The sequence below is a fragment of the Rhinoraja longicauda genome, chromosome 35 (assembly GCF_053455715.1).
Source record: "Rhinoraja longicauda isolate Sanriku21f chromosome 35, sRhiLon1.1, whole genome shotgun sequence".
Classification (NCBI taxonomy): Eukaryota; Metazoa; Chordata; class Chondrichthyes; order Rajiformes; family Arhynchobatidae; genus Rhinoraja; species Rhinoraja longicauda.
The window spans coordinates 21,117,386-21,134,380 of NC_135987.1; the positions used below are offsets into that span (position 1 = coordinate 21,117,386).

Consider the following 16,995-nt stretch of genomic DNA (forward strand, 5'->3'; position numbering starts at 1 on the left):
GGTGTGGGCAGGTGGGACTAGTGTAGATGGGGCATGTTGGGCGGTGTGGGCAGGTGAGCCATGTTGGGCGGTGTGGGCAGGTGGGCCATGTTGGTCGGTGTGGGCAGGTGGGCCATGTTGGGCGGTGTGGGCAGGTGGGCCATGTTGGGCGGTGTGGGCAGGTGGGACTAGTGTAGATGGGGCATGTTGGGCGGTGTGGGCAGGTGAGCCATGTTGGGCGGTGTGGGCAGGTGGGCCATGTTGGTCGGTGTGGGCAGGTGGGCCATGTTGGTCGGTGTGGGCAGGTGGGACTAGTGTAGGTGGGCCATGTTGGGCGGTGTGGGCAGGTGGGACTAGTGTAGGTGGGCCATGTTGGGTGGTGTGGGCAGGTGGGCCATGTTGGTCGGTGTGGGCAGGTGGGACTAGTGTAGATGGGGCATGTTGGGTGGTGTGGGCAGGTGTGCCATGTTGGTCGGTGTGGGCAGGTGAGCCATGTTGGGCGGTGTGGGCAGGTTGGGCTGAGGGGCCTATCTCCACACTGTATCACACTGTGCCTCACACTCAGTGTACAGAGGGAGGGACAAGGTCAGACTGGCTCGCCTCCCGTACCCACCTGTGTGTTTCTTCTTCTGCCTGACCGGCGATCCCCAGCACCGGCCGTTGTAGCCCCCTCTGCTGCCGAGCGTCAGCCGGCTCGGGATCTTCCCCTCCTGCCGGAAGGTTCCGGACTCGCTGGGGGGCTCGGTGGCGGCCCGCTGAGCATTCTCTGCACGTGAAGCCACAGGGCACAAATGAGCAAACGCTACACAGGGGGGCACCTTGTGCGGAGCGGGGGAGGACGAGAGAAACAACTGGTACAAAGCACCGAGCAAAAAAAACAAACTGCCGGGGGATAGGCACAATGTTTAGTTATCATTTGCTCAGCCCGTGTGCGTTTCCTCCGGGCGCTCCGGTTTGCTCACTTATTCCAAAGACGTATAAGTTTGTAGAGCCCTTTCTGCAGCAGCCTTTCATCCCGAGAGTTTCACTGGTAAGGAGATGTGTAAAGGACTAATCACAGTGGGACTCCTTGGAGAATACGCTCAGTTGCTCACGAGATACTGCTACGTGAAGCAGTGATCACACACTGGCATTGATCAGTCTGAGGAAGGGTCTCGACCCCAAACGTCACCCATTCCTTCTCTCCCGAGATGCTGCCTGACCCGCTGAGTTACTCCAGCTTTTTGTGATACATTCGATTTGTACCAGCATCTGCAGTTATTACTCTACATCCTTTGAACTATCTTTAGTTGGACCTCAAATGTTGATCATTCATCATGTGTCTCCACACTGTGGACGGCTCGATTGTAATCATGTATTGTCTTTCCGCTGGCTGGTTAGCACGCAACAAAAGCTTTTCACTGTACCTCGGTACACGTGACAATAATACACTAAACTAGAAGGGACATGCACCATATTATAAGAACAGTTAGAGAGCTAACTCTAGAGAGCGGTGCAGGCTCGAAGGGCCGAATGGCCTACTCCTGCACCTATCTTCTATGTTTACTGAGAATTGGAATTAAATCAACATGAAACACTGTCCAAATTGACAATATTTCAATTACATTTTGCCGTACATCATAGAAGTTTCCCAGAAACAAAATCAAATGATGCAGAAAAATAAATTAAAAATAAATGCAAAAGTAAATTTCTTAATAAAAAAGAATTTCCACGTGCCAGTAATAAATACAGAATACAGAATACAGAGCTTTATTTGTCATTCGGTACCGAGGTACCGAACAAAATTAACTAAACGACTGCATGAATGTTAGTAGAGGCACGGATGGATGGGGTGGAGCACGTACCTTGAGCTGAACCTTCTGGAAAGTTCTCTGAGGCGGTGGTGCCGTGAGCTGGCGTGGCCACTCCGGCCGTCTGGGCGGTGGACGCGGCGGTGGACAGCGGCTGGACGTTGGCGGCGGTCTGGGAGCCGTGCTTGGATGGGGACTTCTGACCGGCGGGCACGGGCTTGCTGGAGGAGTAGAAGGAGCTCAGCGACTGTGGCTTGTGGGTCTGGCTCTCCCGGTCCAACAGCTTGTCCAGAATCTACAGGCAGAGTATTGCAGAGGGTTAAAGTATACACACACACACACGCGCTGGTGAAAGGCCTGCTCTGTACTCAGGCTTTCAGTGAGCTGCTGGAGGGCGTGAGAGTCATATAGCGTTGTATAGGGTCAGATAGCATTGTATAGGGCCATGTACAGCCGTGCAGATCCATATAGACGTATAAAGAAGTATAGAGCCTTATAGAGAAGGTATCACATGTATCATAAAAAGCTGGAGTAACTCAGCAGGTCAGGCAGCATCTCAGGAGAGAAGGAATGGGTGACGTTTTGGGTCGAGATCTTTTTTTTAGATTTTCTTTTAGAGATACAGCGCGGAAACAGGCCCTTCGGCCCACCGGGTCCGTGCCGCCCAGCGATCCCCGCACATTAACACTATCCTACACCCACTAGGGACAACTTTTACATTTGCCCAGCCAATTAACCTACATACCTGCACGTCTTTGGAGTGTGGGAGGAAACCGAAGATCTCGGAGAAAACCCACGCAGGTCACGGGGAGAACGTACAAACTCCGTACAGTCGGCGCCCGTAGTCAGGATCGAACCTGAGTCTCCGGCGCTGCATTCGCTGTAAGGCAGCAACTCTACCGCTGTGCCACCGTGTTGACCCAAAACGTCACTATTCCTTCTCTCCAGAGATGCTGCCTGACCCGCTGAGTAACTCCAGCATTTTGTGTCTACCTTCGATTTAGACCAGCACCTGCAGTTTTTTTCCTGCACATGTCCCCACCTACACTAGTCCCACCTGCCTGCGTTTACCTCACATCCCTCTCAACCTCTCCTATACATGCACCTGTCCAAATGTTTTTTTAAACTTTGTGATGGGGTTTGGTAAAGTGATTCAGAGAGCATACAAAGTCATCAAACCATCAGTCTGAAGAAGGGTCTCGACCAAGAAATGTCACCCATTCCTTCTCTCCAGAGTGAACTGCCCGACCCGCTGAGTTACTCCAGCATTTTGTGTCTACCTTCGATTTAAACCGACATCTGCAGGGCTTTTTTTCCCTAAACCGTCTGCATTTACTGCTGTGAATTCACCAACTCTGTTGGTGCACATTAAGAGAGTTTTGCTCGCATGGTTTTGTTCAGGTGGATGGGGTGGTGGTACAAGTTACCACACGAGACCTTTGACGTTTCCTGGGATCACCTGTGAACTTCAATGCTTGCAGGATCTAGATCACCCGAGAAAGCCTTACAGTATTTGGACTTTAATTTCACGTTGTATGCTGGGAGCAAAATCTATCTGTGATACAGGTTACCAAAGTACAAATCCAACTTTCATTTCATAAGTTCCACTTTTTAATTCCACAGACATTGTACCGGAATAATACCTCCAGCGGCTTCGAGGTTGGCTACAGGAAGTGGCCTGGGACACAACCATGGCCGGTCGAGGAGAGGAGAGGAGAGGAGAGGGACGTCAGTTCACGGGAACTGCTGCAGTACGTCGAGCGTGCAGGCCAACAGGACTTAGTAAATGGTGCCAGAACATGACCGCGCCCCGCATGTGTGATATGTGCAAAAAGAATTTCACTGTGCAGATGCATATGTGCCCAATAAATCTCTACTCAACCATTGTAAAGAGACGAGAACTCAACAACACGAGGAACACAATCCTGCTTAGTCCACATGGTCTTTGTGCCCGCACTGCCCTTCAAAAGGATCACAGCTTGTCCACCTGTGATGTTACTTGCAGGGGACCATGTACTTATCATATCATCATATCATATATATACAGCCGGAAACAGGCCTTTTCGGCCCTCCAAGTCCGTGCCGCCCAGCGATCCCCGCACATTAACACTATCCTACACCCACTAGGGACAATTTTTACATTTACCCAGCCAATTAACCTACATACCTGTACGTCTTTGGAGTGTGGGAGGAAACCGAAGATCTCGGAGAAAACCCACGCAGGTCACGGGGAGAACGTACAAACTCCTCACAGTACAGCGCCCGTAGTCAGGATCGAACCTGAGTCTCCGGCGCTGCATTCGCTGTAAAGCAGCAACTCTACCGCTGCGCTACCGTGCCGCCATGTACTTGTAGTCCTAGGTACCATGTATTTGTAGTCCTTCTCTCCTGAGATGCTGCCTGACCTGCTGAGTTACTCCAGCATTTTGTGTCCATAGTGAGGCCCACCGGAAATTGGAGGAACAGCACCTCATATTTCGCCTGGGCAGCTTGCAGCCCAGTGGTATGAACATTGACTTCTCCAACTTTAGATAGTTCCTCTGTCCCTCTCTTCCCCTCCTCCTTCCCAAATCTCCCTCTATCTTCCTGTCTCCATCTATATCCTTCCTTTGTCCCGCTCCCCCGACATCAGTCTGAAGAAGGGTCTCGACCCGAAACGTCACCCATTCCTTCTCTCCTGAGATGCTGCCTGACCTGTTGAGTTACTCCAGCATTTTGTGAAATAAATACCTTCGAAATGTAGTCCTAGGTCTCTCTTTTCTATGGGCACGAGGTCAAGTTGGGCGGGATGAGTTGGGCTGAAGGGCTCGTTTCCGTGCTGTATAACTCTGGTTTGGTTTAGTTCAGTTTATTGTCACGTGTACCAAAGGTACAGTGAAAAGCTTTTGTTGCGTGCTAACCAGTCAGCTGAAAGACAACACATGATTATAATCGAGCCATTCACAGTGTAGATACGTGATAAAGGGAATGACGTGAATAAGGTTTAGTTCTAGATAAGGCCAGTACAGTCCGATCAAAGATAGTCCGAGGGTCTCCAATGAGAGCTTCAGGACCACTCTCTAGTTGGTGAGAGGGTGGTTCAGTTGCCTGACAACAGCTGGGAAGAAACCGTCCCTGAATCTGGACGTGTGCGTTTTACCACGACTCTAAATCCTGATCGCAACTCTCTTTGGAAAACCCCACCTCCCCTTTCAGGCAGTCAGTTCCAAGAGTGAGTGAAGACAATTCTCTTTGCCTTCTCTGCCAACTTTCACTTGCACCAATTATCCTAACTCTTTGATTATCCATTTGTCAACTGCAAATTAGAATCTGTTTGAAATATTGCACTCTGGATATTTGGAGAAAAGCCATCTCCTGAAACAAAGTGCACAAAGCATAGCTCACACTGCAGCCAGCAGGGCAAAGCAATACAGTTGCCAACTGTCCCGTATTAGCCGGGACATCCCGCATTTTGGCCTAGATTAGTTTGTCCCGTACGGGACCGCCCTTGTCCCGTATTAATAGGGTTGCCAACTTCCTCACTCCCAAATATGGGACAAAGGGTGGCGTCACCGCCCCGCGCCCCACGTGACCTCACCCAGCCAGCGGCCACGCGCTCCCGCTCCACCAATGGCAGCCGCCCGGGCAGGGACCATGTGGCCGCTGGCTGGGTGAGGTCACGTGGGGCGCGGGGCGGTGACGCCACCCTTCGTCCCGTATTTGGGAGTGAGGAAGTTGGCAACCCGACATAAGGCCACGAACTAGTGGAGCAACAACTTGGCATCAGTACAGTGACATGAAGGGTCTCGACCCGAAACATCACCCATTCCTTCTCTCCTGAGATGCTGCCTGACCTGCTGAGTTACTCCAGCATTTTGTGAATAAATGCTTGGAAAAGAGGTCAGGAAAGAATTCTTTCGTTCATTGAGGGTCTGACTGCATTTAATTAAAAAAAGAAACACGTTTGGAGATTTCTTTTGCATCAATGTCAGAATATTCTACGATTACCAGCGTGTATGAAATCGTAGGGTCAAATATCGCAGAAACAGGCCCTTCAGCCCAACTGGTCCATGCCGACCAAGATGCCACATCAACGCTAGAAGTGTGAAAACGCACACCTCCAGACATCAGGCAACGGAACCATCCCATCAACAGCTAGAGAGCGGTCCTGAACTATTTACGACATTGGAGACCTTTTGGACTATCTTTAAACAGACTTTACCTTGCACTACCTGTATCTGTACACTGTGCACGGCTCGATTGTGATCATGTGTGGTCTTTCCACTGACTGGGCAGCACACAACAAAAAGGCTTTTCACTGTACCTCGGTACATGTGATCACAAATAAACAAAACTTTAAAATGAAACTACATGAAACTTTAAAATAGAATAACATGCAACACATAAACCAGTGGCACCACTAGTGGTCAGAGGGTGGTGAATCTGTGGGATTCTTTGCCACAGAGGGCTGTGGAGGCCAAGTCAGTGGATGTGTTTAAGGCAGAGATAGTTAGATTCTTGATCAGTGCGGGTGTCAGGGGTTATGGGGAGAAGGCAGGAGAATGGGGTTAGGAGGGAGAGATGGATCAGCCGTGATTGAATGGCGGAGTAGACTTGATGGGCCGAATGGCCTAATTCTGCTCCTATCACTCATAATCTTATGATCTTACGACCACGGTACTTACCTTTTTCAGCTTGGCTTGGTCATCCTTGTACGTGATCATCAGGGCAAGTGCAAGGTCCCCTTTCTCTCTGCGGGTTCCTTCACATAACAAGGGGTGTTCTGCCTCGCTCACTGTGGTCTTCATGCCTGAGGAACAGCAATGGACAAGTGGAGGTGGAGCGGGTTTTATCACAAACAAACTTGGCTTCTGAAAGCTACCACAAGCAGAGAGCTGGGAACTTAATGTAGAGATGCAGCATGGAAACACGCCCATTGGCCCACCGTCCATCGATCTCCCGTTCACACTAGTTCCATGTTATCCCACTTTCTCATCCACCCCCTGCACATCAGGGACGATCTACAGAGGCCAATTAACCCACAAACACGCACATCTTTACCAGGTTAATTCCCGGAATGGCGGGACTATCATACATTGAAAGACTGGAGTGACTAGGCTTATATACACTGGAATTTAGAAGGATGAGAGGGGATCTTATCGAAACGTATAAGATTATTAAGGGGTTGGACACGTTAGAGGCAGGAAACATGTTACCAATTTTGGGGGAGTCCAGAACAAGGGGCCACAGTTTAAGAATAAGGAGTAGGCCATTTAGAACGGAGATGAGGAAAAACTTTTTCACTCAGAGTTGTAAATCTGTGGAATTCTCTGCCTCAGAAGGCAGTGGAGGCCAAATCTCTGAATGCATTCAAGAGAGAGCTAGATAGAGCTCTTAAGGATAGCGGAGTTAGGGGGTATGGGGAGAAGGCAGGAACGGGGTACTGATTGAGAATGATCAGCCATGATCACATTGAATGGCGGTGCTGGCTCGAAGGGCCGAATGCCCTCCTCCTGCACCTATTGTCTATTGTCAATTGTCAAGAGTTTAGTTTAGAGATACAGTGCGGAAACAGATCCTTCGACCCACCGATTCCGCACCGATCCCCGCACATTGACACTATCCTACACACACTAGGGACAATTAACACTTACACCAAGCCAATTAACCTACAAACCTGCACGTCTTTGGAGTGTGGGAAGAAACCGAAGATCTCTGAGAAAACCCACGCAGGTCAGGGGGAGAACGTACAAACTCCATACAGACAGCGCCCGCAGTCGGGATCGAACCGGGGGTCTCTGGCGCTGCAAAGCAGCAACTCTACCGCCGCGCCACCGTGCAGACAAAGTGTTTTATTGTCATATGTCCCAGATAGAACAATGAAACTCTTACTTGTAGCAGCAGAACACACTATGTAAACATAGTGCTCTGGAAATAAAATAATAAATGAGAAAAAATAGTTCCAGAGGAAGGCCACGCAAGCACAGAGAGAACGTACAAACTCCGTACAGACAGCACGAGTTCAGGATCAAAGCCGGGTCTCTGGCGCTGTGAGGCAGCAACTGGACCAGCTGTGCCACCGTGCCGCGCATAAATGATTCTTACCATAGTTGTTAATAACATTCATTTCTTATTTATTCAGTCAATCATTCATTCATTCAGGATAGGTTTAGGGGATAAGGGCCAAACGGCAAGTGGGACTAGTGTAGATGGGGCATGTTGGGCGGTGTGGGCAGGTGGGACTAGTGTAGATGGGGCATGTTGGTCGGTGTGGGCAGGTGGGACTAGTGTAGATGGGGCATGTTGGTCGGTGTGGGCAGGTGGGACTAGTGTAGATGGGGCATGTTGGGCGGTGTGGGCAGGTGGGACTGGTGTAGATGGGGCATGTTGGGCGGTGTGGGACTGGTGTAGATGGGGCATGTTGGGCGGTGTGGGCAGGTGGGACTGGTGTAGATGGGGCATGTTGGGCGGTGTGGGACTGGTGTAGATGGGGCATGTTAGGCGGTGTGGGCAGGTGGGACTGGTGTAGATGGGGCATGTTGGTCAGTGTGGGCAGGTGGGACTAGTGTAGATGGGGCATGTTGGTCAGTGTGGGCAGGTGGGACTAGTGTAGATGGGGCATGTTGGTCAGTGTGGGCAGGTGGGACTAGTGTAGATGGGGCATGTTGGTCAGTGTGGGCAGGTGGGACTGGTGTAGATGGGACATGTTGGGCGGTGTGGGCAGGTGGGACTAGTGTAGATGGGGCATGTTGGTCAGTGTGGGCAGGTGGGACTGGTGTAGATGGGGCATGTTGGTCAGTGTGGGAAGGTGGGACTGGTGTAGATGGGACATGTTGGGCGGTGTGGGCAGGTTGGGCTGAGGGGCCATGTTTCCATGCTGTGTGAGTCTATGACTCTACAACGTTGATCCCTGGCTGTCCGTGGGGAGGGGCTGTCCGTGGGGGGTGGGGCTCCACTCACCCAGAGCTGCCACAGCCGCCTCGAAGCCAAGCTCCTCGTCGCCAGGCATCTCGTTATTGCGATTCCGGCTCGGGGGCCTCGAGCCCGTCGGCGAGACCACTGCAAGAGAGGGGCAGAGGTCAGTCACACACACACGCTTGGGGTCATGCACACACGGGGTCACACACACATGGGGTCACACACACACACACACGGGGTCACGCACACACGGGGTCACACACACACACGGGGTCACACACACACACACGGGGTCACACACACACAAGGGGTCACACACACACAAGGGGTCACACACACACATGGGGTCACACACACACAGGGTCACACACACGCACAGGGTGGGTCACCCACACACAGAGTCACCAGGAGGTGCATGGTTACCTGGCGTACACAGGACGTCGAAGATGAAGCTGGCCAGCATGAGGGGCAGCACGGGCCTGTAGTCACACAGGTTCCCTTCCCGCAGCTGCTCCGCCCGCTCACGGATCGTGTTCATCTCAACGATCCCCAGAGGGATCTTCTTCAACAGCGCCACGATCTCCGACTCCTGGTAAGCAAGTTTCACCTGGAAGCCAGGGGAACAATGTAATGAGGACGGACACAGAGTGCTGGAGTAACTCAGCGGGTCAGGCAGCATCTCTGGAGAACATGGATAGGTGACGTTTCACAGAGTGCTGGAGTAACTCAGTGGGTCAGGCAGCATCTGTGGAGAACATGGATAGGTGACGTTTCACAGAGTGCTAGAGTAACTCAGCGGGTCGGGCAGCATCTCTGGAGAGAAAGAATGGGTGACGTACCAAGGGTCTCGACCCGAAACGTCACCCATTCCTTCTCTCCAGAGATGCTGCCCGACCCGCTGAGTTACTCCAGCACTTTGTGTCGACCTTCAATATAATGAGGACATTTACTATCACATCACACCTCTCTCCTCTCTGTGGAGGCTAAGTCAATGGATATTTTTATGGTGGACATTGGCAGATTCTTGATTAGTGCAAGAGTCTGGGGTTACGGGGAGGAGGCAGGAGAATAGGGTGGACAGGGAAAGATAGATCAGCCATGATTGAATGTCGGAGTAGACTTGATGGGCCTTATTCTGCTCCTCCCCTCCCCCACCAGGCAATAGGAGAAGGTACAGAAGATTGAGGGAGAGTTTCTTCCCGGCTGTTGTCAGGCAACTGAACCATCCTGACCTCCCAACTACCAAATTGGAGATCATCGGACTATCTTTAATCGGATTCTGCTGGATGTTATCTTGTACTAAACAGTATACCCTTAATCCTGCATCTGTACACTGTAGGCAACTTGATTGTGATCATGTATTAGTCCTATCGCTGTCTGAATAGCACGCAACAAGAAATGTCTTAACTTCACTGGAGTTTTCATGTTCTCCCTGTGACCGCGTGGGTTTCCTCTGGGTACCCTGGTTTCCTCCCGCATCCCAAAGGCGTGCAGTTTTGTAGGTTAATTAGCCTCTGCAAATTGCCCCCCGTGTGTGGAGAGTGGATGATAAAGTGGAATAACATGGGACTAGTGTGAACAGGTGATCGATGGTCGGCGTGGACTCGATGGGCCGAAGGGCCTGTTTCCATGCTGAATTTTTCAATTAATTGGTATGTCATGAAGACCTGAAGCAAAATAATGTCTAAACACTAGAAAACACACAAAGTGCAGAATCTCCGGAGAATGTCAATAGACAATAGACATTAGACAATAGACAATAGGTGCAGGAGTAGGCCATTCAGCCCTTCGGGCCAGCACCGCCATTCAATGCGATCATGGCTGATCACTCTCAATCAGTACCCCGTTCCTGCCTTCTCCCCATACCCCCTCACTCCGCTATCCTTAAGAGCTCTATCCAGCTCTCTCTTGAAAGCATCCAACGAACTGGCCTCCACTGCCTTCTGAGGCAGAGAATTCCACACCTTCACCACTCTCTGACTGAAAAAGTTCTTCCTCATCTCCGTTCTAAATGGCCTACCCCTTATTCTTAAACTGTGGCCCCTTGTTCTGGACTCCCCCAACATTGGGAACCTGTTTCCTGCCTCTAATGTGGCCAATCCCCTAATTATCTTATATGTTTCAATAAGATCCCCCCTCATCCTTCTAAATTCCAGTGTATACAAGCCTAATTGCTCCAGCCTTTCAACATACGACAGTCCCGCCATTCCGGGAATTAACCTAGTGAACCTACGCTGCACGCCCTCAATAGCAAGAATATCCTTCCTCAAATTTGGAGACCAAAACTGCACACAGTACTCCAGGTGCGGTCTTACCAGGGCCCGGTACAACTGTAGAAGGACCTCTTTGCTCCTATACTCAACTCCTCTTGTTATGAAGGCCAACATTCCATTGGCTTTCTTCACTGCCTGCTGTACCTGCATGCTTCCTTTCAGTGACTGATGCACTAGGACACCCAGATCTCGTTGAACTCCCCCTCTTCCTAACTTGACACCATTCAGATAATAATCTGCCTTTCTATTCTTACTTCCAAAGTGAATAACCTCACACTTATCTACATTAAACTGCATCTGCCATGTATCCGCCCACTCACACAACCTGTCCAAGTCACCCTGCAGCCTCATTGCATCTTCCTCACAATTCACACTACCCCCCAGCTTAGTATCATCTGCAAATTTGCTAATGGTACTTTTAATCCCTTCATCTAAGTCATTAATGTATATCGTAACTAGCTGGGGTCCCAGCACCGAACCTTGCGGTACCCCACTGGTCACTGCCTGCCATTCCGAAAGGGACCCATTTATCCCCACTCTTTGTTTTCTGTCTGTCAACCAATTTTCTATCCATGTCAGTACCCTACCCCCAATACCATGTGCTCTAATTTTGCCCACTAATCTCCTATGTGGGGCCTTGTCGAAGGCTTTCTGAAAGTCGAGGTACACCACATCCACCGACTCTCCCCTGTCAATTTTCCTAGTTACATCCTCAAAAAATTCCAGTAGATTTGTCAAGCATGATTTCCCCTTCGTAAATCCATGCTGACTCGGAATGATCCTGTTACTGCTATCCAAATGCTCAGCAATTTCGTCTTTTATAATTGACTCCAGCATCTTCCCCACCACTGATGTCAGACTAACTGGTCTATAATTACCCGTTTTCTCTCTCCCTCCTTTCTTAAAAAGTGGGATAACATTTGCTATCCTCCAATCCACAGGAACTGATCCTGAATCTATAGAACATTGAAAAATGATCTCCAATGCTTCCACTATTTCTAGAGCCACCTCCTCAAGTACCCTGGGATGCAGACCATCAGGCCCTGGGGATTTATCAGCCTTCAGTCCCATCAGTCTACCCAAAACCATTTCCTGCCTAATTTGGATTTCCTTCAGTTCCTCCATCACCCTAGGTTCTCCGGCCCCTAGAACATTTGGGAGATTGTGTGTATCTTCCTCAGTAAAGACAGATCCAAAGTAACGGTTTAACTCGTCTGCCATTTCTTTGTTCCCCATAATAAATTCCCCTGCTTCTGTCTTCAAGGGACCCACATTTGCCTTGACTATTTTTTTCCTCTTCACGTACCTAAAAAAACTTTTGCTATCCTCCTTTATATTATTGGCTAGTTTACCCTCGTACCTCATCTTTTCTCCCCGTATTGCCTTTTTAGTTAACTTTTGTTGCTCTTTAAAAGAGTCCCAATCCTCTGTCTTCCCACTCTTCTTTGCTATGTTATACTTCCTCTCCTTAATTTTTATGCTGTCCTTGACTTCCCTCGTCAGCCACAGGTGTCTCTTACTCCCCTTAGAGTCTTTCCGCCTCTTTGGGATAAATTGATCCTGCAACCTCTGCATTATTCCAGGAATACCTGCCATTGCTGTTCTACCGTCTTCCCTGCTAGGGCCTCCTTCCAGTCAATTTTGGCCAGCTCCTGCCTCATGCCTCTGTAATCCCCTTTGCTATACTGTAATACTGACACTTCCGATTTTGAAGGGTCTGGACCCGAAACGTCACCCATTCCTTCTCTCCAGAGATGCTGCCCGTCCCGCTGAGTTACTCCAGCACTCTGTGAAACGTCACCTATCCATGTTCTCCAGAGATGCTGCCTGACCCGCTGAGTTACTCCAGCACTCTGTGAAACGTCACCTATCCATGTTCTCCAGAGATGCTGCCTGACCCGCTGAGTTACTCCAGCTTTTTGTGCCTATCTCTGGAGAGGTGCCGTTTTGGGTCGGGACACTTCTTAAGGCTGATGGTGTGGTGGGGTGAGGTGAGGAGGGGAGAGAGAAAGCGAGAAGAGAGGAAGGGGCAGGACAAAGCCTGGCAGGTAACAGGTGGATATAGGTTGAACAAAGGCTCATGGCAATGCTGGGCCTCTGACCCTTGCTTACCTCCAGGGCTTTAGTGGATGCTGGTGGCCTCTGCAGTTCCAGAGAGAACATGCCGATGCAGTACGCCAGATTATGTAGCTCCAGCCTCTCACTCAGGACCACTAACAGGAAGGCTGCCTTAGCCAGAGTATTGGTTGCAATCAGCGTCTGTTTGTGAGTAGAAACCTTGTTCTTTTTGCCCTGAAAGACAAACCAACATTGGTTACAATTCAGAATTTCTCAATTAAATTCCACACCAGGCATAGTGTTGATAAAGCCTGGCTTTTCACGCCTCCAGTGCCTCCCCCCTCCCCCCCCCACCAATCCTTCTTCAGCAGAGGTGCTGCCTGACCTGCTGAGTTACTACAGCACTCTGTGTCTATCTTTGGTACAGATAAAGCCCATTGGAATACAGACGGAGACACACAGAGCCAGTTAAGTCACATAGAGTCATGTAGTCTGATGGAGTATTATAGTCATGTAGAGCCATATAGCGTGGAAACAGGCCCCATGGCCTACGCGGACCAACAGGCCTCATGGCCTACGCCGAACAACAGGCCCCATGGCCTACGCTGACCAACAGGCCCCATGGCCTACGCCGACCAACAGGCCCCATGGCCTACGCTGACCAACAGGTCCCATGGCCTACGCCGACCAACAGGCCTCATGGCCTACGCTGACCAACAGGCCCCATGGCCTAAGCCGACCAACAGGCCCCATGGCCTACGCCGACCAACAGGCCCCATGGCCTACGCCGACCAACAGGCCCCATGGCCTACGCCGACCAACAGGCCCCATGGCCTACGCCGACCAACAGGCCCCATGGCCTACGCCGACCAACAGGCCCCATGACCTACGCCGACCAACAGGCCCCATGGCCTACGCCGACCAACAGGCCCCATGGCCTACGCCGACCAACAGGCCCCATGGCCTACGCCGACCAACAGGCCCCATGGCCTACGCCGACCAACAGGCCCCAAGGCCTATGCTGACCAACAGGCCCCATGGCCTACGCCGACCAACAGGCCCCATGGCTTACGCTGACCAACAGGCCCCATGGCCTGTGCTGACCAACAGGCCTCATGGCCTACGCCGAACAACAGGCCCCATGGCTTGCACCGACCAATAGGCCCCATGGCCTACGCTGACCAACAGGCCCCATGGCTTGCACCGACCAATAGGCCCCATGGCCTACGCTGACCAACAGGCTCCATGGCTTGCACTGACCAACAGGCCCCATGGCTTGCACCGACCAACAGGCCCCATGTTTTGGAGAGGGTGCCGAGGGTTCATCTGTACGGTGTCTGCATTGGAGAGTATTGGAGAGTGTTGGAGAGTAGCCGAGCCAATGTCTTGCCGAGATCCATATAGACAACGTCTACAGATCTGCCCACAACCTTTCTCATCACTCCTTCAAAAAACCTCAATAAGCTACTCCCTCAATGCAAATCCAATGCATTCTCCTTAAGCATGGCTGTTCAAAACTCAGCACGTAAAATCTTCTATAAGTTGGTGATGAAACAGAATACTAGAAAAATAGACCATTTTTAGTTTAGTTTAGGGATACAGCGCGGAAACAGGCCCTTCGGCCCACCGAGTCCATGCCGACCAGAGATCCCCGCACACTAACACTATCCTACACACACTAGGGATCATTTACAATTGTACCAAGCCAATTAGCCAACAAACCAGTCCGCCTTAGGAGTGTGGGAGGAAACCGAAGATCTCGGAGAAAACCCACACAGGTCACGGGGGGATCGTACAAACTCCGTACAGATAGCACCCGTAGTCGGGATCGAACCCGGATCTCCGGTGCTGTCGGGCAAGTCTAAGCAACTGTACCACCGTGAGAATCACTTGACAGTGGCTGTATTTTCTCACCTTAGTTTGTGGCTGTTCCACCTTCAGATCGGGAGGGTTGGCCAAGAGGTCTCTGGCCAGGTCAATGGCCAGTCGGCAAGCTTCGTTGTTGTAGCCGTGGGCGTAGAGAGCCTCGGCACAGGCGAACAGGACCTGGAGGGGAGACAGTCACGTTACACCGGCGACTGGTCTGGAACTTACACACAACACAGGCTGTGATCACAGCAACAAAAGCAATGTTCTCCCTCCTATCCTCCACCAACATGTAGACTTCAGAGTTTGAGAGACATAGCCTGGAAACAGGCCCTTCGGCCCACCGAGTCCGTGCCGACCAGCGATCACCACGTACACTAACACTATCCTACACACACGGGATAATTTTACAATTTTAGCAAAGCTAATTCACCGACAAACCTGTACATCTTTGGAATGTCGGAGAAAACTGGAGCAGTTTAGATAGAGTGGATGTGGAGAGGATGTTTCCATTGGTGGGAGAGTCTAGGACCAGAGGGCACAGCCTCAGAATTAAAGGGCACTCTTTTAGAAAGGAGGCGAGGAGGAACTTCTTTCGTCAGAGGGTGGTGAATCTGTGGGATTCTTTGCCACAGAGGGCTGGATCAGTGGATATTTTTAAGAAAGAGATAGACAAATTCTTGATTAGAGCGGGTGTCAAGTGTTATTGGGAGAAGAAAGGAAAATGGGGTTAGGAGGCAGCCGTCAGCCATGATTGAATGGCGGAGTAGACTCGATGGGCCGAATGGCCTTAACCTACTCCCATAACTTGTGATAACCCACGCAGGTCACGGGGAGAACGTACAAACTCTGCACAGACAGCACCCGTAGTCAGGCAGCAACTCTACCACTGCGTCTGTATGCCGACCAGTGAGTACATTCAAGGAACTTGCCACACACCAGACAAACCTCCATGCCGGGGGTTGTGGGCACAAGCCCTGCTCTGGAGATCAGATTGCAAGTATCTAGACCGATGCAACATTAAGTGGACATCAGTCTGAAGAAGGGTCTCGACCCGAAACGTCACCCATTCCTTCTCTCCAGAGATGCTGCCTGGCCCGCTGAGTTACTCCAGCACTTTGTGTCTGTCTTTGGGTTAATCCAGCATCTGCAGTTCCTTCCCATACATGAAGTAGCACTAACACTTGGACAGTTGCAAGGTGCACTAATGGATGGGACAAGTTCAAATTCCACCACAGCCACTGGGGATTTAAATTAAATAATAAGCGCGGCACACTGGCACACTGGCACACTGGCGGTTTACAGACGATGGCTGGATCACGAGGTGTTAGGACACAAGGACAGGTCGGACAGATGTGGATTGTGGTCCGTGGAATGGCAGAGGTTGTGAGAGACCTGATAGATTTATATAAAATTCTGAGGGACATAGATAGGGTAGACAGTCAGAACCTTTTTTCGCCAGGGTAGGAGTATCAAATACCAGAGAGCTTAGCATTAAGGTGAGAGGGGCGGAGTTTAAATGAGATAACACAAAGAAGTTTCTTTTTCACACAGAGGGTGGCAAGTTGGTATCGGGGCGGTGGTGAACCCGGTTTCTTGCGGCACATACACAGAAACATAGAAAATAGGTGCAGGAGTAAATTTTAAGATTTTTTTTAGATTTTTAGATTTGGAGATACAGCGCAGAAACAGGCCCTTCGGCCCACCGGGTCCGTGCCGCCCAGCGATCCCCGCACATTAACACTATCCTACCCCCACTAGGGACAATTTTTACATTGGCCCAGCCAATTAACCTACAAACCTGTACGTCTTTGGAGTGTGGGAGGAAATAGCGCGGAAGCAGGCCCATCGGCCCACCGGGTCCTAGCCGACCAGAGATCCCCGCACACTAACGCTATCCTACACACACCAGGGATAATTTACAATTGTACCAATTAGCCAACAAACCAGTACGTCTTAGGATTGTGGGAGGAATCCGAAGATCTCGGAGAAAACCCACGCAGGTCACGGGGAGAACGTACAAACTCCGTACAGACAGCACCCGTAGTCAGGATCAAACCTGAGTCTCCAGCGCTGCATTCGCTGTAAGGCAGCAACTCTACCGCTGCGCCACCGTGCCGCCCAGTAGACCG

At 50.8% G+C, this 16,995-nt stretch overlaps 1 protein-coding gene across 1 annotated transcript in view; it reads right to left on the minus strand.

Moving 5' to 3' along the window:
* The window catches only part of zswim8 (zinc finger, SWIM-type containing 8), a 95,066-nt gene that overhangs the window by 15,557 nt on the left and 62,514 nt on the right, over positions 1-16,995 (minus strand). The window contains exons 12-18 of the mRNA XM_078428356.1: positions 14,912-15,043; positions 13,052-13,231; positions 9,090-9,273; positions 8,709-8,807; positions 6,434-6,558; positions 1,824-2,064; positions 593-745 (exon numbers count right to left, since the gene is read on the minus strand). Of these exons, the coding sequence (XP_078284482.1) occupies positions 593-745; positions 1,824-2,064; positions 6,434-6,558; positions 8,709-8,807; positions 9,090-9,273; positions 13,052-13,231; positions 14,912-15,043 (1,114 nt within the window). The remainder of the gene's footprint in view (positions 1-592; positions 746-1,823; positions 2,065-6,433; positions 6,559-8,708; positions 8,808-9,089; positions 9,274-13,051; positions 13,232-14,911; positions 15,044-16,995) is intronic.